The sequence below is a fragment of the Crocodylus siamensis genome, chromosome 5, assembly GCF_052110815.1.
Source record: "Crocodylus siamensis isolate JL-2025a chromosome 5, ASM5211081v1, whole genome shotgun sequence".
NCBI classification, from domain to species: domain Eukaryota; kingdom Metazoa; phylum Chordata; order Crocodylia; family Crocodylidae; genus Crocodylus; species Crocodylus siamensis.
In genome coordinates, this window is record NC_143399.1 from 45,283,798 (window position 1) to 45,310,695 (window position 26,898).

A 26,898-nucleotide genomic window follows, 5' to 3' on the forward strand; every position below is an offset into this window, starting at 1 on the left:
AAAACAAAATTCTGCCCCTGCAGAAAAATCACCTTGTTAGACAATGAATGTGTACTCTGATAGAAAAAGAAGAGACAGAAGCTGACAAAAAATAGAGGAGGGGGATAAAAAGAAATGGAACTCAGACTGGATAGTGCATGGATCTATGGTAAAGTTCAAAGGACAGATAGCTCACGGGTGGGGAGAAGCCACACGGTGTGGAGATGATCCTGTGTTGCTCATTGTCTAACTGAAGGTCTTTCTCTTGCTTTTATCCTGTTGTTAGATGCAGTTAGAAACGAAAACTTGTTTGAAAGCAGCAAACACCCAAATCCTCCCTCCACCTCAGTAACAGTTTTAAACCCACTTATTACCCTGTTTCCTCCTCCTGCCAGAAAGCCCTCCCTCCCTTCCTAGGGCTTATTTGTATAACAGCTCAGACAACACCACATTGCAACACATGCTGCTTTCGAAAGACAAACTGAACATATATGTCTGTGTGCATGCACACACACACAATGAAACACTGCCCCAGGTCAAGGTCTGAGAGGTGAATTTGTAACTTGGGACAGACTGTTAGGATTTAGATTGTAATGTGCAAACAGGCTGCCCATTCCCTTTTCCACCCATCTCCCTCCCATTCCCCAGAATCCTCTTTGTCAGGAAAACTCGATTCCAAAGTTCCTCTCCCACTTTAGTCAGCGAGGGAGAAAAGGAAGGACACATGCCCGAGATGCAGCCAGGTACCCAGGCTCCCCACTCCATGACAGCGGGCTCATTTCCTCACTTCCGTAAGTCATTCCCTGCCCCCACCCTCCAACCTTTATCAAGATGTAAAGTAAAAATTCATTAATGTGTTGCTGTCAAGCAGAGAGCCAAGCCATACCCTATGCCTTGTCTCAGACCCTGATGGAAGAAGTGCTGATGCGACACAGGCTGAACAGTCCCCTTACATATGGCTATTGCAAACTGCAATTGTTGTCCTTGGTTCTCTGAAACGACATAGCTTTTTACATGTCCTCCTATAGCATGAAGTACTGATCAAAGTGTTTGTGGGGGATATAACTCACAGAATATGAATTTCAGAAAGAAACAAGAAGTTGCAGCCTCATGTTGAACTCTCCAGTAGGTATGGGAGTAATTTATTTGACTTACTGCTGAGGATAGGTACAAGAAGTAATGTGTGCATGAGGCAGCAGTCAGCAGGGGTGTCTGTTTTCTCTTGCAGCTATTAAAAATGCTTGTGTTTAAAAAACCAATAGGTAATGGGATGCCATTCTCTAATTTACAAAATATATTTTGGGGAGTGTCATCCTTTCAAGTTAATAAATGATTGCAACGTGGAATGGTCAGGAAACCTCCATTAAGATGAGTTTTTGGAAAGAAAATGCAGTTTTTTCAACATGGAGATTTTTGTGGGAAAAAATGTTGATTTCTGCCAAAAACACTTAAGTTTCTATTGGGACAATTACAGTGAAATATGTTATGTCAAGTCCAGGTGAACAAACCGGAAGGTGGACTTGAACATATAAGAATAACTTGTTTTTTTAAGTGACCCAAAATATTTAATTTTGAATTCTTGGGGGTTATATAATTGGCTTCTTGGGGTTATATAATCCAGCTTCCTATTGTATACTTTCTGGATAACAACATCCCCATTATGCACTGTGGCTTTCCCTCATACCAAACTGCCTCATACCAAACATGTGCCTCCTGGGGGGTCACATGACTGACTGCATTATGGAGGTGATTGTCTGGCCTGGGAATCAGGCCTTCTGGTGAGAATGGGGTTGTCAAGTCCCCAAGCTACAATTCCCATGAACCAGAACATCACTATACAAAAATGCAGTTTACTATTGCTCTGATTCAAAATGAAGCATTTCATATCAGGTCAATAACCTGAAAAAAAAATACTTGGGGAATATCAAAGTGTTCATTTTGATTGACAAGATCTTAATAAAACACTTTAACATTTCCAGATCCATTTTTTTAGACTTTCCATTCAACAGCAAATATTGAAATTTCCAACTTTTCATTTCTGTTTAAAAGGAAATGTCAGAATTTCTTGTGAGAGTGAATTTTTAAATCTCTCTCAGCTCTAGTTGCAGTCATGTTACAGATAGGAGTGGTTTGTGTTATAAATTGGTTGATCATAAGCACATCAGCAGAGAAGGGGTATACATGCTTTTAAGGAACCTACGGAGCAGCTGGACTATCAGAATAACTATTGACCTAACCACTTACTAAGATACTTGCAAATCATTTATAAACCCTTAACAAACCATTTAAAAATGCCCCTAACTATATGATGTGATCCATCTTGGGTTTGTAAATGTTTCCAAGTGGCAGACCCATCTCATACAAAACAACCAATTTCACTGTTTTATTGTTGAATAACATTCTGTATATTCATGTCAGTGTCAGGTTTACATTGCCTTCAATGCGTGTGTTACAACCACGGATCCTGGTTTTCTCTGATTTAAAAAAATCTCCAATTTTCAGTTTAAAAAAAAGTAACCCCAAATCCAGATTTTTCTGTGATTTAAATGAAACACCACTAATACACACACACACACACACACACACACACACACACACAGAGTGGTGTTTCATTTTAATCATGGAAAAATGTGTATTGGGGTAACTTTTTTACTGAAAATTGGGGGAGGGGTTAATCAGAGAAAACCTGGATCCCTGGTTACAACCTATATGTTGTGCAAACAGATAACTGTGGCACTCGGGTTATAGTAGAATTCCTTGCTGGATAATAAACAGGCACACTTTGGGTTCAGATCAGCGCAAAATATTTGGTGATCTGGTGCAAACTGTGCTGCAGCAAAACTGAATACACATCATATGTTAGGCAGTGCTGAGGGTGGTCTTTCACAGAAGCTAAGACAGATGTGAGCTGTACATATTTTGAGCCTAACTCTGCTACCTTTATCTTGTGTTCTAATCTGCATCTGCACAAATTAAGTGAAAACTATGAGTTTAACACTGTAAGTCAGACTCCTTCTGTGATCTGGCCTCTTTGGGTTGAGATGGTGTCACAAAAGTCACTAGATCCTGTCAGGTGGTAATGGCTTTGGTATAGGAAGCCCTTTTGGCAGCATGGACTTAGCATAGCTGGCTGTCTAAAAAGTCCCTAGCACAGTGATTCTCAACCTGGGTGCCATAGCACCCTGGGGAGCCCTGAGATCAATTTTAGGGTGCCACACAATGTTAGCACTGTCAGGTGTGCAAACATGATTCACAAGATACAACTAGAGATTTCAACTAGGAATTCATAATGTTAAAATCATTGTGACCTGCTGTGGTCTTTCTGAGTTCTAGAAACAGAATTCCTCTATCGTTTTTATGTAGTCAAAATAAGGATGAAAATAAAGTGCTGGCATTTTTCTGAAGGGTACCTTGAGTTTAACAAGAGATGCCTCAAGTCTAAAAGGGTTGAGAACCACTACCCTAGCAGCTTCCAGGGAAGGACATATGAAAGAGTTACCAGCTCTACCAAGCTGGCTCTGTGGGGCACTAACCATCCTGCACAGTTTAGAGCAGTCCTGAAGCTGCTCTGAACTATGAAGAGCATAAAACTAATGTCAAATCAGACTCTGCAAGAGGTTCCTTTGTATAATTTCCCCATTTTACATGCATGGGGCACAGGCTGGTTGTAGCTAATAATCTGGCCTTGTCATTCTAATGGTAGCATTTTGCAGCCATTCTGCACAGATCTGAATGGCTGCACCAGGTGTAGGGCAGTGGAGAAATATGATCAGTATAGTGTTAACCAGTTGCAGATGTAATCCATGTGCTTTACACAGTAGGATGTTCTTTGACCCAAGAAAGGGAGAGAAGCAGTGGAGAGGAAATGTGAATTCTAGTTAGAATATTGCTCCTTTGCACATGGGCATATTCAGAGGGCAAAGCGATTCAGCTGGACTGGACATGCTCAGGAGCTGCTTCTGAACCTGTATATGAAGGGTGCATTGAGGGTAATCTGCCTGGCAGGTTTGTTAGGTCAGGTCACCCCACCTAGAGAGCTGAGCCAATCAGAGGGCATGAGGGATGGGAAAGAGGGGTTATAAATATAGCAATTGGAGACAGCCTCTTAGACTAGGTGATTGACTTAGGCAGGGATGAATTTCTGTCTCTGCACCAGCTTGGATTCAGGTGGGTGGTGGTTGTTTTCGTGGCTCTTCGTCCAGGGTGCTCTCTCTGTTTCTTTGCAAGTAGTACTGCAGGGAGGGCCTGCTCTCAGGTGGGGTCTGTGGGTGCTACCACATACTGCTACCACAACTGCTAAAAAGCTTTAAGTGCCACAATCTGAGAGATGAATCTGTGCACAGAATGGTCTTTCTGCAATGCTGAGCCCTGAGTTGCTGGAAACATTTATAGTCTGAAATAAATATTCCTCCTTAAGCAGGAGAGTTTAACAACTGCGGAGAAGAATCAGTTGGATATGGTTTGAGGAAACTGGTATAGGATTCAGCCATAGGGAAAAGTGGCTAGTGTTATAGGAGTTACAAACCTAAGGCTAGCTGTGCCTCTGAGTTGTGATGACAGGAGGAAAGGCCTTTAGCTAGAGATATCTAGATTAGTGTTAGGGGCAGCAAATTGTTCATTCTTTTGGTATGTGTGCAACAAACAATCATCCCACTATCAGTAGTGAGCCAAAGTGAGTGTCCAGGAAGAATGTTTAATCTGCTTGGGTTGAGCATTTAGTCACACATCTGGGTCCTTGCAAGGCTGTTTTCATTGAGCTGCAAAATCAGTGAGATCTATCAGGTACATTCTTGGTGTAATAATTATTTGGGAAGGAATGCACAGTCAAGCTTTCTTGAACATAGCTGAAACAAACACCACCACCCAGGAAGTTTTCTTGTTCATCATGCTCACTTAATCTTTTCCTGGCTTTCACATGTAGCCTGCAATCAATAGCTTTACTCTGAGTTAACAATTGGAGCAATGTAGTCTGTACAGCATAGCTCTGACCTGACATGTGGCTTATTGTCTTTTGCACTCCTGACAGCCTCCCTGGCCACATCCAAACGAGTGTGTCCAGACCCATCTGCAGTGCCACACAGTACATATTGGCACCTTGCAGCATGGGGGGATTTTTGTGCAGAAAACCTGTGCATAATAGAAGCGGGGCGGTGCGTGTGGTGGTAGTGTACATCACCCAAAACCAGAGCCTGGTCAGCTGGAGCCACCTGCAGCTGTTGGCCAGCTCCCAGCTGCAGGAGCGCTACAGCTGCAGCTCCCCGAGGCCCCCAGGACCACAAGTAAGCACAGTTGCTGGCCCCAGCCTCCCCTACCCCATCCAGGGTAACCTGCCACATTCCAGAGGGTATGTAGCATGGGTGTTCCTGGGGACAAGTAGCAGTGGCACAAGGTGTGCCACTGCTACTTGTCCTTGGGGAAACAAATAACTGCGCTTGTGTGGATGTGGCCCCTGTGTCTTTTTTACTACATCGAGTCCAGTTACTGAAGTTTGGTGCCCACTGGCTTTACTAGGTTCTGATTGTTTTGGGGGTGGAGCAGAGGGAATAGGGGGAAAAGGTACAGTGATTAAAGCATCATCCTCTAGCTCCTGAAGTAAGGGAACTGGGATTATTTAATTTTCAGAAGAGAACACTGAGGGGGATTTAATAGTAGGGGTGTGTGAAGTGGGCCTTATTTGATTTGGATTCGGCCAGAATCAGGAACCATGATCCGATTCATTGATTCGGATCACTGTCCCTGATTTGATTTGGCCAAATCCAAATCTGAAGATTCGATGCTGATTCAGAGAGTCAGAGATTCGGACATAGACACAGATTTAAATGTTTTTTTCTACATACCTTGGTACCAGCACGGCTCAAGATCACTGTAATGCATGGAGCATCCCACAGGAGTGCGGGGGGGGCCTCCACATACTTGGTGGCAAACCTGGAAGTGGACCGGAAGTACTACCAGTCCACTTCTGGGTCTGCCAGGGAGTGTGCGGGGGAACCCTCTGGCATCCCTCTGGCTTGGCAATCATCCATGAGGGGACCCTGAGTGCCCCCCACCAGACCCAGGAGGCACTAGTTGCCAAGCCAGAGGGGCACTAGGAGGCCCCCTTGCACGCTCCCCAGAGGACCCAGAAGTGGATCAGAAGTGCTTCTGGTCCACTTCTGGGTCTAATGCCGAGCACGCTGGGGAGCCCCCCACACTCCCTTGGGACACTCCATGCATCCCAGCATCGCAGCACTCATGAACCCCTGATACTTAGAGGTATGTAGAAAAAACATTGAAAGGTGTCTATGTTTGAATCGCTGAATCTTTCCAAATCTCTCCGAATTGATTCGGAGGGTTTTGTTTCAATTTGAAGAGATTAAAGATTTCTATGATTTGATTTGGAGATTTACCATCAAATCGGGCCGTTGAATCAAATTCGGCCATCGAATCTCCATCAAATCAAATCAAGGACCAAAGCTAATCACAGCCCTATTTAATAGCAGCCTTTAACTGAAGTGGGGTTCCAAAGAGGATGGAGCTGGACTGTTTTCAGTGGTGACAGATGACAGAACAAGGAGCAATGTTCTCAAGTTGCAGCAAGGGAGGTTTAAATCGGATATTAGGAAAAACTCTCTCACCAGGAGGATAGTGAAGAACTGGAAAGGGTTACCCAGAGAGATGGAATCTCCATCCTTGGAGATTTTTAAGGCCTGACTTGACAAAGCCCTGGCTGGAATGATCTAGTTGGGGGTGGTCCTGCTTTGAGCAGAGGGTTGAACTAGATGACCTCCTGAGGTCCCTTCCAGCCCTAATTTTCTATGATTTTAAGTATGTATTCAAGCCCTGCTCTGGACTTGCATCAAAAGTTCTCCCCAGTCAGCTGAGCTGTAAATTGTTACTTGGTCATTTGGGTTGCAGAGTCAAAGGTGACTGGATGTAATGGCAGCCACATCATTCCCTTAGGTGCTTTTGGCTGCAGAAACTGGTGCATCTTCACCTTGCTAGCCCAATGGGCCATTAGCCCTTTGATCATTTTGAGGTCTGAGACTTGCCAGCTGGCAGCCATTAGCAGTTTTTAATATGAATTGTTATCATATGATCTTGGTTTCAGTCACAGAGCTAAATACAACTTGGCACTGATACCTATTACCCATGGCTAATGCTTTTTGCACATGTGCAGACTCAGAGGGCAGGGCAACTCAGCTGGAAGGGCCCAGAAATATATAGAATAAGGTGTGGCAATTACTGGACATGCTCAGGAGCTGCTTCTGAACCTGCATATGAAGGGTGCATTGAGGGTAATCTGCCTGGCAGGTTAGTTGGGTCAGGTCACCCCACCTGGAGAACTGAGCCAATCAGAAGGCATGAGGAGTCAGAAAGAGGTGATATCCACAGTGATTTGAAAGTGTCCAGTTTTCTTGGCTTTGACTCAAAGCTCTATGCCTGCTGCAGCCAGTTTGCTGTTGCATGGTGTTCTTCGGGAAATTCACCCCTTGAATGTCTTCATTGCTATGTGAAACCCAAAGTGGTTTTTTGAAGTTGATCAAGCTTTAAGTTGACCAGCTGGTATTACAGGTTACTGGCACATGCCCCACCCCCCCACCCCCGAGATTGGCCCCTGACTCAGCACTGCTCAGGACAGGGCTTTTTTTTTTGCTGCACGGGCCGGTGGCATGTTACCGGGGTGGGGGGCACTAAGCCGTGGCACAGAAGTATAGAAATGGATATGGGGCTTTTGGCCCACCCCCAGGCCCTCCCACAAATTGTGCCCCCCCACCCCAACTCAGGAGGAACCAGTCACCCCTGGCTGGTATCCACCCTAGAGGACCCATACTCAATACACCCATTGTCCAAAAGACAAAGTGTCCCTGTTTGGCCCCAGTTGTGGGAGATCTATAGATTAGTCCCAAGGCCTATCCCTAGGAGAATTATGTTTGTTTCTGTAATATGCCTTGGGACTTTTCAGGTCTGGAGAAGAAATGTCCAAAACCTGTATGTTTCTAATTTCACATAATAACTAAACAAACAGCTGTAAGATAAGATATGAATAAGCAAATCAGATTTAAAGAAAGTGGATTAATCACACATCAAATTAATGAAAACTGTTCAATAACTCAAAAACTAAATAAAGCACCCTTTCCAAATTCTAGTAGGTAGGTAGCAGCCAGTCCGTTTCACCTTCACCAACACTCCCTCCCCAATACCAGGTCACGGGAAATGTTTTGGTGTATGTCATAAGGATATATCCAGTCTGTGACACTGTTACAAATAAAACCACAAGACCCTGATGAGTAAAACCTCAATTCTGGATTGGCCAGAATATCTACTACACGATGATCTCTAATAAAAGATACTCTACATTTGCAAACTTCATTATTAGTGGCCTTGTGCTGAGGTAGGACACTCAAGGATTTGATGCCACATCAAGTTAAGTATCTTAAGCTATGATTGCTCTAGAGTCCCTTCAGTATACTATAATTAGGGGACCTCAAATGCAAAAGGAAAATGTAGGATTCATTGAAATTCAGTCCTCTTCTAGTTCAGATGTCAAATATTTCACCATATGGTTTTTTCTTGCAGCTTGGGTATTGGGAAGAACAATTCAGATCCTTTTGGCATTCCTGAGGCTGGGGTGGTGGGCCCAATCCAGCATGTGCATGGCTGAGGCTGAGGCAGTGGCAGCAGGCCCAATCCAGTGAGCATGGGGTCATAGTCAGGTGAACTACTCAGTTATACTATCATGGGGGTGGGGTGTCAGACTCACCCTGCTCCCTAGGCCAGATCAAGATGCGGTAGCAGTGGTGGGAAGAGTGACGGTGGCAGCAAGGGTGATGCAGCCATCTCTCACCCCCATTCCCCACCACCAATATGTGTCACCAACATATTTCAGTAGCAGGCCCTGCCTCTGCTTGCCTACCTCCAAATTCCTGGCCCTGTGGGCCACATGACAGTGCTCTGTGGGCCATACATTTGACAGCCCTGAGTTGGCATATTTACCTGGCAAAATATCTAGCTCAGCTTGCAAAGCATCTATTCAAATAGGATGACTTTCTAACATCTAACTTGGCAGCCAGAATTGGGGGGGGGGGGTGTCCCAGAAATAGGCTAGGGCTTGAGAGATCTATCTCTTTTTCCTAGCTATGATATAGACATCATACATGACCACAGACAAGTAGCTTGCAGTTATGTCTATATGGAAATTACATAAGTGATTGCAGTATAGCATAGGACTATCCAAGTTGACTTTAAGTGCACTAGCACAGGTGACAGTCAGGCAGCAGTAACGTGGGGTTCAGCATGGTCTAATTTACCTTGCAAAGGAAAGGCCTTGGACTTCTGCAGGCCTTATGATCTCACTTTAGTTCAGTCAGACAAGTGAGAATTCCAGAGGCTGTTCTAAGCCATTATGTTATCTTTTATGTGTAGATAAGCTTGTGTTAAGCTTATCGAAGGGGAAGGATGATTTGTATAATAGGCTGAACTAGGACTGAGGAGATCAGAGGCCAGTTCCCAGCTTTGCTACACACAACTTTGATGTGACCTTGGACAAGTCATTTAATCTCTGTGTCTTAGTTCCTGTGTGCAATATGAGGATAGTGCTTCCTTTGTCTCTTCCATTTAGATGGTAAGTTCAGCAGGGGAAGAGCTGTCTCTTATTATTATGTATGTATACAATGCCTGGCACAGTGATGCTACTATGGTTCGATCATAATAATACCATAAATAATATTGATGATCACGTTGTGGTTTGTGGGGGCAAATCTTGGACCAGATCCCCAGCCCTTCTTGTCAGAGGCTCTGTCTTATTCATTGTGGATTGTAGAAAACTGTAGGGAAAGTTATTTGGAGCATAACCTGAGCAGACAGCACCCTGGAACCAACCTTGTCCACTTACAGGTTAATCTATTCCGCACTGTCTCTGTCAATAAAGGTTTCATCCTTCCATCTTGACTTTTACCAGGTGACCTTTTACCACCATTTCAGCTTCTGCCTGCTCTTTCCTTTAACAGCTGTGACGATTCATTCTGAATGGAGCAACTAATACTGGTTTAGGGGAGATGGTGTAGCTCACTGAAGCTGTATTTCTGGGCCCCCATAAAAGGGAGAGAAGCAAATAATTTCCCTGTTTTCTTTGTGCATGATAGATGGCTAGAAATTCCCAGACCTTGGTCACAGTCCAGCCCTCTACAGTCTGATACCTGCAAGCAGCAAAAGAACACACATTTGATTAACCACGTTTCTCTGTCAAGAGGTTGGGCTAAGGGCAGAAGTTACACATAAACCAATTTAAGTGATCAGAAATTGCTTTAAGCCTGTCGCAGAACAGAAGTTCAATGCACATAAACCAGTTTGAAAGTGCCTGAAACTGGTTTAAGATAAACCTGGTTGAATGTAGTATCAGATTTAACTGATTTAGGTCAAACTGGTTTATGAAACTTCTGTCCCAGCCCCCTTCCTGGTTCAAGTTAAATCAGTCCCCCAGCATCCCAGCATACTTTGCAGCTAGGCTGTGCTGTCTGCTCCAGAGAGCAGGGCTGGCCCTGCACCCCCTACTCCCTAGCTAGAGCAGTGAAGGCTGGCTCACTGCCCCCCCCATGCATTCCCCAGCTGGGGCCAGGGATGGGGGCTAAACTCCCTTCCCCTGAGTACAGAGCTGCCCTGCCCTGCTAATCTTACTGCCGGCTGTGACTGTGGACTACAAATTCCAAAACCACCTGGAAGCAGGAAGAGGAAGTGACGAGCAACCCTGCAGAGTCCTGCTTCTGTGACTGTGGACTGCAAATCCCGGAGACCTTGGGGGCAGCAGGAAGAGGAAGCCTTGGAGGGCTTTTCTCTTCCCTTCCCTTTTGCAGTGATTGGCAGGCATGCTCTAGCACCCTCTGGCTTCTGACTTGAGCCACTGCAGGCATGTGGCTTCATTTCCTGAATCCTGAAATGGGGAGTCAGTTGGTGAGAGAATTTGCATAAGGAGCAGCAGGAGGATTTTAAAATTGTAATTGTTTTTTCCTTTTACATGAGAAATTTGGGTCTTTTTTCTCATCAGGGCTCTCTCATGATTCAAAAGCCAGTGGAATTGTGGTGCCTCCAGGGTCAAAGAGAACAGTTTCTGAGTAATTGAGAGGGGCTGGATTTTTAGAGGAATCATAAAACTCCCTGTATACATCACTGATTAATGGATGTTCTGAAGAAAGGACACTGTGGCGGGGCACCTTTGTGGTTGCTCGCCACTTGAGGGCTTGCACAGGCTCTGAGGGGAGCCTGCTTTGGAGGAGCATCAGGGGAAACCTCCCACAGGAACTATTTTAAGGGGGAAGGTGTGTGGCAGGGCACTGTGGGTGCCTGCCACTTTAAGAGTGGAGCCAAGCAGCCAGCAGGTGCTTGATTGCAGTGGCCATTTTAGATCTCTGGCTGCCTATATAAACAGAGCAGTTTGCTGCTGGTAGGTCAGGTAGTAATATTGCTTGGCTGTAAGGCTTTATACAACATCCCAGGAGGTAAGGGCAGGAGCTAAAGGGGCTGGTTTGGAGGCTGCTGGTTCTGGGCATGACCTAAAACTACACCCTGCTAGGGGTGGGTGGCCTGGTGGGGCTCTCAGTGGTGTGGGAGCCCCCAGGAAATACCAGGCCAGTTATGGCCCTGGTGAAAGGTGGGTAGGGGTGCCTTAACCCCAGCCCTTGCTTTTGGATGGGTCAGTTGTTATTGGAGGTAGTTGGGGCCAGGTATGGTTGCAACTACTTGACTCCTGGGGGTGGAAGACCCTGAGATGAGGTAGTTGAGGCTAGGCACAGCTATGGCCACCTGAGCCCACTGGGGAAGGAAGCCCTGTGGCCCAGTGAAGGGGGTGGAGATGAGGAGCCCCAGTGGAGGTTGGGGGGGGGGGGAGAACCAGAGGGCTGGGAGCCCAGTATATAAGAGTATATAGAGTTCCCCAGAAGGAGTCAGGGCAAGCTTGGACCCAGTTAGGTAATTACCTGGCTACCCCAGTGAGGGTCACAGGAGAGGCCCCAAAAATGGTATGTCTGCCACCCAAGGTATGAGCTAGCAAAGCCTATGGCTTAAGGGGCCTGCTCCAAGAGGAAGCAAGGCAGCATAAGCTGTTGAAAGAGACCCTGTGAGAAGGGGTAGAGTGTGTGGGGCCCTAGTGAGAGGAGGGTGGTACAAATGAGTCTGAGGCCTGATAAAGGCCCAAGCTGTAGGCTGGGAGCATTGCTGGGGAGCATTGTCATCTGTAGGCCTGGCTATAGGCTGGGAGCATTGTCATCTGGATGCCATCTGTGAAGCTTGGGCTGTGGTATAGGGGAGGAACAGAGCTGCAGATGGCACCCCCTGTCATCAGGGCAAGAATGAGCAGCCTCCCACCTTTAATTTAATATCCTAGCAACAAGACTGGGCATGCCTTGTGGCAAGTGAGTCAGGTAGGTGGCAGGTGGGGAAACTAGCACTGTGGCTGGTTGGGGAGCCCCACTCTGCCACAGATGCCTTGTTAAAAGATTTAAGTGTGAGCAGCCACTGTTCACACTAGCTTCCCAAAACTTCCAGAACAAATAAAAACTTGGCCTGTCTAATATTTTGAGGATCAAACATGCAGATATTTTTAATAACCCTCTCCACTCCTTAGTTGCCTCTATCATAAAGAATAGAAATCTGATTTATTTAAAAAAAAAAAAAAAAACCACCCAAAAGTCTACAGCCTGTTTAAAACAGTATCTCAGTGAAATCCTGTCTTTCTAGATACTAACCTTAATCCTAAATCGCCAAATCAATTAATTTTGGAAAACTAAGTTTTATCACTTGAGTGTTGTTTACTGACCTTGTGTAATGCAACACAAACTACCTGTGTCTCGATTAACTGCCAGCGTTAACTGGAGTTGTACCACTTTATTGAGCTTCTTCTCCAGTATATTTATCTAACCACACAGTCTTTCTGAAGGTCCTCTGGCTTGGATCTGCTACCTGATTTCTGTACGATTGACTTGGCTTATGGAAATACACTGATGTTGCTTTCAAGTAGCATTCAAACTAATAAATAATTGTTTTGATTCTGCCTCCCACAAATGGTAAAGCGTATTTCCCATCTCCACACAGCTAGAAACTCCTCCCAGCTTAGTCTAGCCCTTTTGTCTCTGAGCAAGCTTTTGTATAGGAACAAGGAAAACATTTTTTTTTTTTCTCTTGCAGTGTACGCACTTTGTGGTTGGTCAGTACAGTGACCCACTTTCAGGCCTGCCCCTCCACAGCCCATTGCTCTTGGCAACAGCACCTGTGCTGCTGAGCAGACATTGGGTGTCCTAGACCAGGTTTTGTTCCCAGCTGAGTTCATTACCTTAAATAAGAGCCACTGAGCTGGGCATGCTCTGGTCTTAGAGGCCCCAGTATGTGGTCAGATAGCAGGGGGAAGTTTATGTATGTGTAAGTAAATAGCCAGGACTGAATGTGTAGGGGAAGAAAACTGCAGTAAAAAAAGTGTTATCATTTAGTTTGCTTTTCAGACTTGTCAGAGAACCACAGTGTCTCCTTAAACTCATACATGCTGCTGTTGTGTTCTTGTTGCTGTGATGGTCTACTCTAGGCAATATGTGAGAGGAAAGGTTATTGATATGATCAAACAAATCTGGCTTTTAACACTGCTCAAAAGCATGAAGCTGAGTTTGGCTGCTGTTTTTTATGGGTGCAACCCCACTGCTTTCAGCAAGGGAGGATTTAAGCTACAGCATTTAACTAAAACACATCGGAAACAACTGTTTTCTCCCTGGCAAACTGCAGCAGTAGGCTATAAACAGACATTGCATTTGTCCCAGGAGAACCACTTCACCCCAAGACAAAGTGAAATAATTTAGACATCCAGTACAAACACTGAAAAGGTTTTCAGGATAAGAAGTGCTAAGAGTGTGTCCCAGGACACTGCAAAGTATGTATGAATGATTGTCTTGGGATTGTATCATTGAACCGATGGTGGAAAAAACAGCAGTGCATTAAATTGCTCTTGAAACCGTGATTGGAAGGGCTGTGTGTGTACATGCCAATCCCAGCATTTTTCTGTTCTGGGACAAATGCAATGTCTGCTTCTAGATGTACAGAGGTGGTAAAGGCCCCTTAACTGGCCCAGAGGGGAGATCAGGCTGACCTTGAAATGCTTGGGAAGGCTGGGCGAAGGACAAGGCTAGAGTGCACAAGGGCATAAAAACAAGGCCATCAACAGGAAGCAGGGAAACTGCTCTGATTAATTAGAAACAATAAGCCAGTAAGTCTGAGAGTCCAAATGTAAGCTTCAGATATGTGCTCAGGAAAGCTCAGAGCAGTAAGAAACAGTCCAGTGCAATGGTACTGTGCTGCTGCTTTTTCATAGCGTTTTTTTTTCTAATCTGTAAATAATCAAGAATCCCAGAGGCTGCAAACTACAGAGTACAGAGGTGTCTAGTGGCTTTGTGCCAATGGAGAACTTTCTGGAGAAGTGTTGGCCATTGAAGGACAGAATCCAGCCCCTTTGTGCTGCCTGAGTGAGGTAAAAGTGTCACTGAGCATGGGCCAGTGTGTAGTGGCTTATGAAAGGTTTCTACCAATGACACAGTATTCTGAACTAGCTGTCAGAGGGGACATATGTTTCTGTTTTTCTCAAAGTAGGTGACTGAGTGTGACATTTCAGAGGCAGTTTTTATGCCCTTTGAATTCTTGATGCAGGTTTTGTTTGGTTTCACTTCATGTTTTTTTCTTTCTTGAACAGGAAATCTTTGAAATTGGATTCTGGCTGCAATTTATCTTTGGTTAGGCCTGTTCTTCCTGACCTCTCTGAAATGTTGTCTTATTATCTGCGAAGACAAGTATCCAAAGCAGAACCAACATGATATATAGATTGGCTTTTTAATGTTGAATTTAGGAGCACTTTTGGCCATTATTCAAGTTGCAGGCAAAAGTTTGTGCTGTCAATACAAACCAAGTTGATGGGGAAGGATAATTATGGGTACAAGATGCCTATTTGATGGGAAGTGGCTTGGATGCATATAACACCTGATTGTTGGGGCTGCATGCTCATAAAACCTTAGGAGTGATGCTTTCCTTTCAAATTTTATCTAATGACAGAGAAGAGATCATGTGTTTGTTGGTGATGGATCAGAAAATTTCCAACAGCTTCTCTACTTCTACTTTCTCCATGAACTGCCCCTCAATTCTGTTTTAGGACACTTGGAAATCAGTACACAAACATGGTTGAGAAGCAGCAGACAGCACACCTAACATAAGCCATGGAAGTGAGAAAACAAAAGCAGATACATACCCTTTACTGTGCCCATATGTACATACCTCACTGTTACCATAATTGGCAAATACCACAGGCTACATGTTGTAACCTTACCCCATCTGTTTTGGGAAGGCAGTCTTCTTTTACTCAGTCACCATCCAATCCCACAGACCACTTTAACCCTACTACTTTTAACATAATCATCTACTTCTCCAGACTCCTAGTTTGGGTGAAAAATGATATGATAAAGAAGTAGCTCCCGAAGGACAAAAGGATGGGGACAGTGCTAAAACTGTGGAATATATGTAGTACCTCCATCCTTCCCCCAGCTTAGCTTTACCACTACTGCATACCACAGTGGGTGAGGGACTTTAGGTGGCTTCACTTCTCTGGATTTTGGTTAGGTATGGTTCACTTTGAAAATAATGTCACGAGGCCAGTAATAGAGAGAAAGAAGCATGTGCCATCAAGATAAGATACCTCACTTTTTAACTACACAGTGGGGAGGGGGGTAGATTCTCTTACTGACACCAGATTGATGCCAATGTAACTGTAAATGCCAATTGAGTTTCCTACACCAGGGCAAGTGAGCAGAACATCTAGCCTCTGATGGCCTTAAGGCTGATCTTCGCCTCTATTTCTCAGGGGGCAGAATGAGTAGGTAGCTCAAAAGTTGCATCTGATCACTGAGTTCCTTGCCAAAGACCCCCTAAGCATCGACAGTTTGCCACAAAGATGAGGGAGCTCAGTGCCTCTGGGAAATCAGTTTCCAGACACCTCCAGTTGGATACTCAAGATCCAAGGCCCGCATCTAAAAATCTGAGGTCTATGCCACAAGTTCCAAAGATATTTAGGTGCCCATCTCCTACTGAAGGCGCTTCTTTCAGGTGCCTAAATAGCTTACAAAAAAAATTGAAGTGCCTTTGAACTAAGTTATGCAGGTGGCAGAAGCAGAACATATGAAGTGCTGGCCCTTGGTCCTCCCACACAACATGGTGAAACAATGTTGTGAAGAGGGGCCTAGATTTTCCTTTAAGGCCTCTTTGTAGCAGTGCGGGCTGCTGACTTTCCACAGACTCTTCCTAGTGCTTGTTGTACCTGCAGCAGGCAATGAAAGAGTTAAAGCATACCGGTTCTACCCAATTAGTCTAGCTCACTTATTATAACTAATTAACACAGTGTAATTGTATAAATCCATATGTCACTAATTAACAGTTAGATTAATGGATTCCTTTACTTGGAAAGGCCTAGGAAGAACAGACTGGGTCCAGCTTGGCAGTGTCCTTGGTCTCCAGCCACATGCCAACCCACCCAAAAGGACTCAGTGAAGGGGAAACTGTTTCCAGATCTCCTTTGGAGACTTGGAGGGAGCTGAGTGGGTGCAGTTCTCTTGGGGCCTCCCCATAGTGCTTGTTTAAATAGCTCTTTTCATCTGCCTGTTTTCTTGCATGAAGCCTGTTGCTGTTGGCTCAGGACCTGGCCTCCTGAGGACAATTTGCACACAGTAGGTTATATTTTGGGCTGTGGCATCTCTGCTTCCCTATTGTCCATTCACTCTTTGCTCCCTGTTCTCCATTTTATCCCTAATTGATGCAGAATGTCTGACTTGTTTGCCCTCTTCTTCAGTAGCTTTGTTATTTTAGTTGCAGTCAGTAATCCAGCAAACTGTTAAAGGCATACATGAGACCAGGGAGGAATTCAAACTAAGGGGAAAGTGGGAGGAGGGGGAGGTTGTCTATACACCAGGGGTGGGCAAAATGTGGCCTGTGGGCCAGATGTAGCCCACTAGGCCATTCTATCTGGCCCACAGGGCCTGTTTTAAAAAAAAAAAACCCAAAAAACTAGAAAAGTAACATTTATTTGCCCTTGGCTGCCTGTTGTGCAGCCCTCTGGCTTGCCAAAACTCAATAAGTAGCCCTCCACCCAAAATAATTGCCTGCCCCTGTTATATACCGCAGCCAAAGTCTGTCTTGAGGCAGGGGCATGTTTTGGGATAGGGAATGAAAGTGAAAGATGGAAGGTATGGTGTTGATCAGGGGCCACGTGCGAGTAGGCTTCCCCTTGTTGTTTGATGGGTTTTCTTGGTGTTTGTGGCCATGTAGGAAGTAGCACATCAGATGCTTACTACCTTTATTGCAGAGTGTCCCCTAGACCTCACCATAATTATGCAGCTGCCTGTGCTCAGAATGAATAGTGCCAGCTTTTGTTTAGGGGTTGAGGGGAAGGGAGGTTTTCATAGTAAAAAATGTGGTCAGGGAACAATTGGATGGGAGAGGAAACTAGTTACTTAATAGCATGCTAGAGTGAATCTTGCAGACAGGGTAGGTTTATCATCACTTCTGCCACTAGTGTCAGAGTAAAAGAAACAACATTGCTGTTTCTCTTTCACATCTGCATGCTTTAGTTGAAAGGTGGTCACTGGAGCGCAGCTTAACCAGCAGCATAAGGAAGCAACTAGGCACCCAGGGGACAGGTGCAGCAGCAACTTTTGTTGCTGCAACAATCTCAATTGCTATAGTGTGGCTGCCAGAAATAGCTGCTTTTTTTTCCCCCCCGCTTCCTTCCCACCCAAATCAGTGTCCCATCTACCCTGCCCTAGTTATGCCATTTTGCTGAAAGAATTGGGGAATAAGGCAGGGGCTTATGTCTGTCAAACAAAAGGGGGGCAGCCCCCACAAGCTAGGCCTATATACTAGGGCTGCGCAGAGCTTCAGGTGCTGATTTTGATTTGGCCTGATTTGATGGCCAGATCTCTAAATCTGAATCAAATTGGGGGAACCAATTAAAAGGTCTGAATTGACTTTGAGGCTCCCTAAATTGATTCAGAGAGCTTCATAAATTTGGGCAGTCCCCGGCTGCTGCAGCATGGAGCTGGACCCAGATTCGGAGCTGGTGAGTAGGCGGTGGGGGAGGGGGGACTGGAGGAGGAGGGTGCAGGGGACCATGGGGGACCCTTGCCGGGCCTCATCCTCTGCCTGCTCTCCACATCCCTCGTTCACTCCCTCAGCCCCCATGGCTGCTTAAAAACAAACAAAAAACCAAAAACCCCTGGACTCACTGGCTGCTGCAGGGGCTTCTAGGGGCTTGTGGCAGAGCCCCTCAGACAGTGGGGATTCCCCCCCCCCCCCCCCCCCCCCCCCCCCCCCCCCCCAGCCAGGAGCCAGTGAGCCTGGTGTGTTTTATTTCCTCTTTTCTTAAAGGGCCAGGAGTTGGGGTGGGTGGGGCAGCCATGTGGGGGGGGCTGGGAGAGTGGGGGGGGTTAGGGGGCTTGTGGCAGAGACCCACGCATGATGTGGGGCACTCAGGGCAGCAGGGATTGCCCCCCCGCCCCCCGCTGGGCAGCACCTGGGGAGTGGGGGCTTTTTTTTCCCCCCAAGTGCCAGGAGCTGGGGTGGGTGGGGGGCGGGGCCTGCATGATTTGGATATTTGGCTGATTCAGCAGCAATCGAATCTGCAAATCAGATTCGGCCTAATCGATTTGGGACAGTGATGCAAATCACCAAATTGAATCACTGTCCCCTGAATCAGCTGAATCTGAAGCAAATACTAGCTGCTTCGCATAGGCCTGTACACTTAATTTCATAGCTCCAGATATTGTCCTTGCTATTGTACACTAATGAAACTTGCTGTGGTTTCTACGGAGCCAGTGGAGCTAGCATGATTAGCAGCTGAGCATCTGGCTTGTTAAATCCAATCCTTCCTAATTTATCTCCAGATATAAATGCTGCATCAGTAAGGGGTTTACAGGAGTGGACTGTCCCCAGAAAGCAGGTAGGAAGCTCTGGAGAGTACTGGCCATAATCTTGTACTGGCCAAGCAGAGAGACTAAATGTATTCTTAAGTCTTTTTTCCCTCTCATGTGATAGATAACACTTGTTAAAAATCTTTGTGAGAGACAGAAGTATCTTCATGACCCACCAGCACTTCATGAGGTGGTGCTTTCAATCTGCAAGGCTGGTGGGAACTCCCTCCCCCCACCTTGATTCATGTGGTTTACACCCTTTGAGGGTTGCTCAAAGTTTCCACACTGAATGAATAACATGGATAAATTTCACCTGGTTTCCATACCACAGGCTAGATTGGATCCTAGTGCATTCAAAACTCTACCAGGGTTGACTCGAGGCAGAAGCAAAGCTGAGCCAGAAGAGTAAAGTTCAGGTTCCAACTTGGATCAAAGTTTGGCCATGGACTTGGCTTAAGTTTAGCCAGGGTTTGGACCTGGGGTCCTGGTTTGGAGCCATAATAAAGATAGGCTGAAAGCAGGGAGTTGGGATGGGAATATGACCAAACCCCAAATTTCAATCTGAGGTTACCTCTATGACACATCTGGATGCACAGGACTGGCAGGGGCTCTTCTGTTTGTTCCTGCTCTATGGGCTACAGTCTGAAAAATTGTAATGCAGCCTCTATAATATGTGCAGCCTCTGTAACTTCTGTAGTGGTATGCATACAGAAGCACCTAGTGTTTTTAAAACAGCAGGTACCTTGCATTGTTTTTGGCATTTGGGGGACACGAGGACTAGGAGTGTGGGGATGAAGCATGCGTCACAGTGGCTTTCCTTTGTCCAGAAAGCTTGCAAACCTCCAACAAACTTTCCATAAATCTTGAATGAGTTTGTTCAAGATCTGATGCCCCAGGAATCTCCCCCAGTTCCATGTTTAATAACAAAAGCTCCCTGCAGCTCTGCTGCCAACCCACTGTGGGTAAGCTGAAAGCCCCCACAAACATTAGCTTGCACTTCAGAATTTCTGAGAAGCAGTGAGAGCTGTGTTTGTTGCTCAGCAAACTCTTCCCGCCCCTGTTGTCTCCTTGAGTCCAGGCAGAGTGACTGGGCACCACTGCCCTCCTGTTGGCATGCAATGCAGAAAAGGCTCACCTCACTTCCCTCTTGCATGACAGAATGATCTGATGGCAGTGTCATTTCTGTCAATAAAAGTCTCCATCATAGATCTCTAGTGCTGGGCTTCTCCTCACCTGTGCATCTTCTTTCAGTCACGGTCCAGCTCACAGCCACTTGTGTATTGATTTGAAGCAATTGACCTTTCCATACTGATTGCTCTTTACAAAGGTTAGAAAATAGTTGTGTGATTCCTGAGAGAGAAAAAGAGATTATAAAATAATTGGCATTGTTGCTCTGTAAGATCAAAATGAGGAAGAGGAGACTTTAATTGACAGAGGAGTTCAAAGGACTACCTGGGTCACTAAGTCTAGCTGTCTCCACATGGCACTAACTCTGTCTTGGATGCTAAGTCCCACATGGTCTATGAGACACCCCCACTCCATATGGATGTTTGTCCATGTCAAAAAAGCACTATAGTGTGTGATCCTATTGGCACTCCATGCTTGGAAAACCTAGGAACTTTGCTCCAGGTCAGAATCAAAGTAACTTGACAGAGTTGGATGCGACTGATACCAAGGGTGCTGCAGGGAGTGGTAGATTGGGTGCAGTTATCCCCCTTTGCTTTCTGCTCCACTGGACATTTAGAAGAACCTTCAAAGATGGCTTCATTCCTATCCGTGAAGTCAGCTCCACTTGGCTCACTGTTGTCTGCTTGATTTCTGCTAATCTCTTCTCTCTGTAATGTTAACAATCCTTGATTTTTTTTTCCTCTTATCAAACTAGCCTTTCTTCTGCCATTATTCTGTCTGTCTTCTACTTCTGGAAATGTTTTTCTGCTCACCCTCAACATGTCCAATAAAGTTATGCTGTAACCCATGAACCTGTACTGCATGGCTTTGTTCCCAAGGGATTTGAACCCATACCAAGTTAGAGAAAGGAAGGGGAGAGGCAGAGTTAAAATTGGGTTGAGCAGTGCAGTAATGTAACAGTCAGAAGGAGAGAGTTGCAAAGATAAGCTGAAGAGGTAAGTTATTACAGTACCCATTCCTGAGTTATTCACTTCAGCAGATGACAAAGGCTGTGGGAGGCTGAGCCAGTGACATAAAGCTGGGCATGGATGGATGAGAGGGTTTGGTCTTTTTGGGTAGTCTGCTGCTAGTAGCTGAAGTGAGTCCTCCCTGGACTCCAACTCTTTGTTTCTGCAAGAGGCCAGCTATGGGCATGGGTAGGATGGGGGGTGGGGGACAGTTACATCCTTGCCTTATGATCAGGTGCTGCAAGGGGTTGTGGGGAGGGCTTTTGAGGGGGAGCAGCTCCTAGGAGCCATGAGGGGCTGATTGGAGGGGTCTGGGGCATTAAGGGATTTTTGTAGGAGTGGGTCCTGTGGGGTAGAGGACTGTGGGTAAAGAGGGGCTGTGATCATGGTGGTAAGGAAGTATGAGGGGCATGTGGCATGGGGGTGAATTCGGATGTGAATGGGAGCAAGAGGGATTTTGGGTTGGGGGGGCAGAGGTGTGTGAGGGGCTGCAGTGAGGTTTAAATGCTTGGAGGTGCAAGTCGGGCTCAGTGGGGTGGGAGGCAGATGATAAGAGGTTGTGGGGTGAGGCATGATGAGTCTGTGCAGGGTGCAGTGGGTTCATGGGGGCAGGATGCAGTGGGGGGCAAAGAGGTTGGGGGGGCCTGGGTTTGTGGCAGGATGAGGTGGGACTGAGCATGGGGATATATGAAATAATGGGGGACAGTTGAGCCAGGGGGGCATTTGAGATGGCAAGGGCGATGCATAAAGAGCACTGAGGGGCACTTTAAGGCTAGAGTGGAGTGTCTGAGGGACTTGTATGGGGTATAGGGAGCAGGACTGCTTATGGCCAGGCTGGGGGTAAAGCTGTACCCCCACAGTGAGGTGCCTGTCTCATCTTGGAGCTGGTAGTCAGCCCCCCTACAGACTATTGTATTTGACTTTCTTGGATCCTAAACTGAAAAATATAGCCCTAGATCCCAGCTATATTAAAGCTCCTGGTTTCTTATTAATTAAAGAAAAACTAGGTGTTGTGTTGGGGGATGATGCACCACAGCACCTGCACCACACTTTTTGGAAACGTAGATTCCCCCCCCCATTTGGTGCAGATGAGAATTTAGGGGTCTGAGCACAGTTATGGGGAGACTAGGATTGCAAGAGTGTTTCAGATTAAAATTGATGTCTAATACAGGACTGATGGAGGTACATGAGCAAAGGATAACAATAGCAGCGGGTGTTCCTGGTCAGGATTGAAGCACACTGGCAGTTGTGTATGTACCACAAAAGTGGGAAAGCTGAGGGGGCTATAGTAGGGATTTAACTGAACTGTGTAGATCTGGGAGTTAAAAATGAAGTAGGTAGAAGCACTGCTTCCTCTTGGGTCTCCCATGCTTAGTTCCCTGCAGCCAGATCCTGTTCTATTCCATTGGGTGCCTACGTGGATTTAGGAATCAGATCTCATGGCAGAGGTGATATCTTTTATTAGACCAGCTAGACATATGCACCAACCCCCCTCCCCCCAAAGCTGTGAGCTCTTAGGCACATTCATCCTTCAGGCATAGATAGGAAAGTACAAAGATTGTAGAAAAGTTTCTCCTAGGTGGAAATGAATTCATATATCACAGGAGAACTGAAGGTATTGCAAGATCTCCTGGTTGGACTATTTCAAGGCCTTTAGTTCTCCTGTGAAATATGAAGTTTCATTTCTATCTAGGAGAAACTGTTTTACAAACTTTGTACTCTCCTATGCCTGAAGAAGGATGAGTGTGCTCAAAAGCTTGCAGTTGTTTTTTATTAGACCAACTAGATACGTGCAAAAAAAAAATTCACCTCTGCCAAGAATTCGGATTCTTTCTGCCTGTAGACCAATACGGCTACAACCTGTATACCAGAATCAGTGGATTTAGACACATAAGTGTGATCCTATTCCATCTTGCTCAAGTACCTCAGAATCCATGAATGTACCCACTTTATAGCATGCTGTCATCTTAGCCTCAAGCTGAAGTCACAAAAAAAGTGAGGAAGAAGATAACCCAGATGTCTTTTGCATTAATAGTCTCTGAGGGACACTTGAGTAATAATTACCTTTTTAAAATTCTGATTATTACTTGCATTTACTTCTAGTAGCTGTGTAAAAGTGGTACCCTTTTGAAGAGACCTGTTCCCTCTCTGAGTGCAGAGTCCTACCAGCAATGTTTAATGATTAAAAAAGGTTGACTTGTCACCACCTTTTCCCGTTGGTCCTAAAAAAACCAGCACAGCTGAGACACCAGGAGCCAGATTCTCTTCTGCCTCCTACACAAATAGTTGTGAATGATACCCTAAACTTAGATCTGCTCCAGCTGTGCAAACCCACTGGCTTGGCCTTGTAACAGTATTGTTGAGGGGAGCATTTAGTCTGTGGAATCTCTCTATTGCTGAGAGTTTCCCACTGGACAAAAAGGAGAGTTCAGCTGGACTGTCAGACCTGCGGTTAAGTACTGGTGGAGGTGGGTTACTCCAGGCAGGCTACTACTGAGGCATGTTGACAAAACCACGCACAGATCTAGAAGCCTGGCAATGAAGCAGGTTGGGACTCTTTAGCATCAGTGTAGCAATGAAGAATCTGCTAAACCAGTTGCTTCCTGAAGTCAGTCAGTTGTATCCAATCCTCACTTTTACAAGCACTGTACGGCCTGTACCACTTGCCATATATTCACAGTTAAGCAGACAGCTATTTAAGTAATGCAAATTACACTATTACTTGCCAAATCCTATTGGTTTAAAAGCACTGTTTAAGCCAATGTAATGGCCTGTGCCAGTTCATCCCAGAACAGTCTGCTCTCAGCCCTTCCCATCTTATTAAGGCTCATTACCTTGTTACTTAGAGCCCTTTGCCTCTCATAGCAGCCTGGAAATTGAGAGGACATAGTTTCAGGGCTGTTATAAGTACAGAGCTGATGGCCTCGAGTTAGATTAGAAAGCTTGCCCAGTCGCCCTGCCTCTGATTGCCAAAGCCTGCTATATGCCGCTTAGATTCTATTTGTGAATATTCACAGCAGTTGTCCACACAACTTGTTGAAGACTGCACACAAAATGACATCAACTGTGAATATTGGAAAATTACGGGTCAGTTTGTCTCCATTCTGAACATAAGAATTTAATATTTGCACTGCTCAAGCCATCAGCAAATTGCACTGTATCTAACCAGTGTTTCATGTTTTTTGTCACCTACTGACTAATAAACACCTGGTTACAGCTGCAATTTTGTAGTAGCACCATCTTCAGATAAGTAACCAAGCTTCTTGCCTGTTACCTCTGTGATTTTTGTCTTGTGATATTATCTCTTTAGGGCGTAATAGATCAGCTGTTCTCAACCTTCTTGGACTCGAGGCACTCCTTGGAAAATGCAAGCTTTCCATTTTCACTTTATTTTTGGCTACAGAAAAATAATAGAGCAGTTTTCCTGTTGCAAAAAAACTGAGAGACCACAACTATGGATGTATATTTGAAATTTCTAGTGTTATCTTGTGAATTGTTTTTGCACTCCTAACAGTGCTAACATTGTATGGTACCCTGTGGCACCTTGCTTGTGAATCACTGTTATAGGTCTATTACAACTGGTGTGTTCACAGGAGGGATCAAGGACCAGTGGATGGAGGCAGTACACTAGGAACTAGAAATCTGTGTTTTGTTCCACCATAAGCTCTTAATTTTCTGTATCTCTGTCTCTGTCTGTCTGTCTCTCTCTGGCTTTTATTTGCCAGACATCAGTGGAGTATCTGAGTATCTCCCATGTAAAATCAATAGCTAACATCTATGTGGATTTCACTAAATCCCTGTTTCTTTATAACTATAGAACTAAACTCTGTTTTGGGACAAAGTATACAGAGCATTTTTAGACTTTTAATTTGGAAGGGAAAGGAATAGTGGAATTTTTTGTGTAGAAGGGGGTATCAGTATTCTGAGTATTGCGCTGGAGGGCATTTCAAACTCTAGGGTCATATACACAGGAACATGTAGACAAGATCTCATTTTCTATTCAGTTCTTAAGAATTTTTGAGTAACTTTTTATTAAACTTTAAATTAGCCCCTGCAATTTCAGTGCAGAATTCAAGTTTTGCATGAGCTGATGACACAAAATCAGTCCAAGGAATGCATTAAATGACTTTCCATTAGGTTATAGGGATATTATTGATCAACTTTTCCTAGAGTAATAGAATCTAGGCACTTGGACCTCAGTTAAATTTGTCTTCAAATGTTGTGTTCAAAATGCACAAGCCACTAGCATTTCATGTCAACTCTATTGCTGGTGCAGAATCCTAAAATTACATGCGTTTGATTGCTTTTTTAAAGGGGGGTTGTTTGGTTTCGTTGGTGGTTTGCTTTAACTGCCTGAAATTAAGCTGAGCAGCAGGCTTGGAAGCAAAAAAGTCTTGCATCACTTGCGTTGTAACCTGTTTAACTGCTTCCCATCTATTAGGTAATGTGTCAACAGCAATTGCTACAATTGAGAACAGATTGTACAAATAAACTTCATTGAACTTAAAGCCCCATAGAGATTGGCTCTGATTTCATTCAGTCTTGGATTTCTTTTCATTTTGTGGGCCTCTGCCATGTAGCACAGGGATAGATCCTGTTTTTATGTGCTGATAAATCCTACTTGCTTTGCTTTATTTAGAGTTATGCCACTATTTACGTTAAACAGAATAAATATTTCTCTTGCAACCTAAAGTCATGGAGATACAGTCTGCACTGCCTGTTACAAAACTAGCCCATGTTAGTAGTGGATGGGTCTTTAGTTTAGTTTGGAAGGGGATCTCAGAAGGCCAAGAACAAACATGCAGAGCTCTCTGGCTGTAGCACCACAAAGTCACTATGAAGGCATTCAGCAGTGTGTTCTCCGGTCCTAGGGCAATGAGGTTTGTTCAGCTATGCAGCCCCTCCACTGGAGCACTGTGGTATGCTGGCAGTAACCAATAGACCGTATGTAGCATTATAGTAGACAGAAGTTGCATATGGCCCTACAAAACTTAGCACTTAAGTGTTTCATCCAGGAACATTTCTGCAGTACTTTTGCCATTTTAGTAGCACTATAGAGAGCATGCTTTTCTGTCCCCTTTCCTTGCCTAGTAATACAAAGGCATAAGAAATGCTACAACCATAACGTCTGCCCATGGCTAAAAAAGTAAAAGTTTTATCTAAAATTGCTTTGAGTCTCTTGGGTCTGTTCCACTGAATTGGAAATTTCACAAACTAGAACTGGTCAACAAACACCTAAAAATGGTTGTAAATATTTCTTAATGTTCCACTTCAGGTGCGTCCCCCCCCCCACAGGTTTTTGATGAAACTGTTCCCAAAGTGGTAAAATTTCAGCTAGTTCCATAAAAGGTTGAAACTCCCAAACATTTGCCTGAAATTGTTTGTTAGTATTTTCTGTTTGGTGCTGAGGGAGTGGGTATCTAAATTGGAATTTCTCATTCCCCAAAAAATCCTTACGGAGAAAGGGAAAAATAAAAAGCTAGTAAATTTGACATGTTCTGGAGAAAAAGCTTTTTTGGCCAGTTTCCCGCCACTTATTCCTTCCAGTCGAGACTCTTTGTTCTCTTCTGTTCCTGTGCAAACATTTTCCCTCTAACTGAATGCTTGGCCACTGATGTCTCTTTGGGCAAGAGCCTTATTTGTCTCTTGGCTTTGTGGTCTTTTGTAAAATGATGAGTGTTGAATCAAGTATTTTTTTATGAAGAGCAGTGCAGTCACTTTGAAGCAGTATTTAACAGCCTGGCATGCTTCTCTGTAGTCTGTGGTGCACTGGAGGACAGCAACCTACTATTTTTGAGTAGATACAGTAGAATCCCAATTTTCTGCAGGTT

General features: G+C 44.9%; 1 protein-coding gene across 1 annotated transcript in view; it reads left to right on the top strand.

The window, feature by feature from the left end:
• The first annotated feature begins 679 nt into the window (after positions 1-679).
• Positions 680-26,898, top strand: part of RXRG (retinoid X receptor gamma) — a 121,369-nt gene continuing 95,150 nt past the window's right edge. The window contains exon 1 of the mRNA XM_090049103.1: positions 680-770. Within this exon, the coding sequence (XP_089905229.1) occupies positions 704-770 (67 nt within the window). The 5' untranslated portion in view covers positions 680-703. The remainder of the gene's footprint in view (positions 771-26,898) is intronic.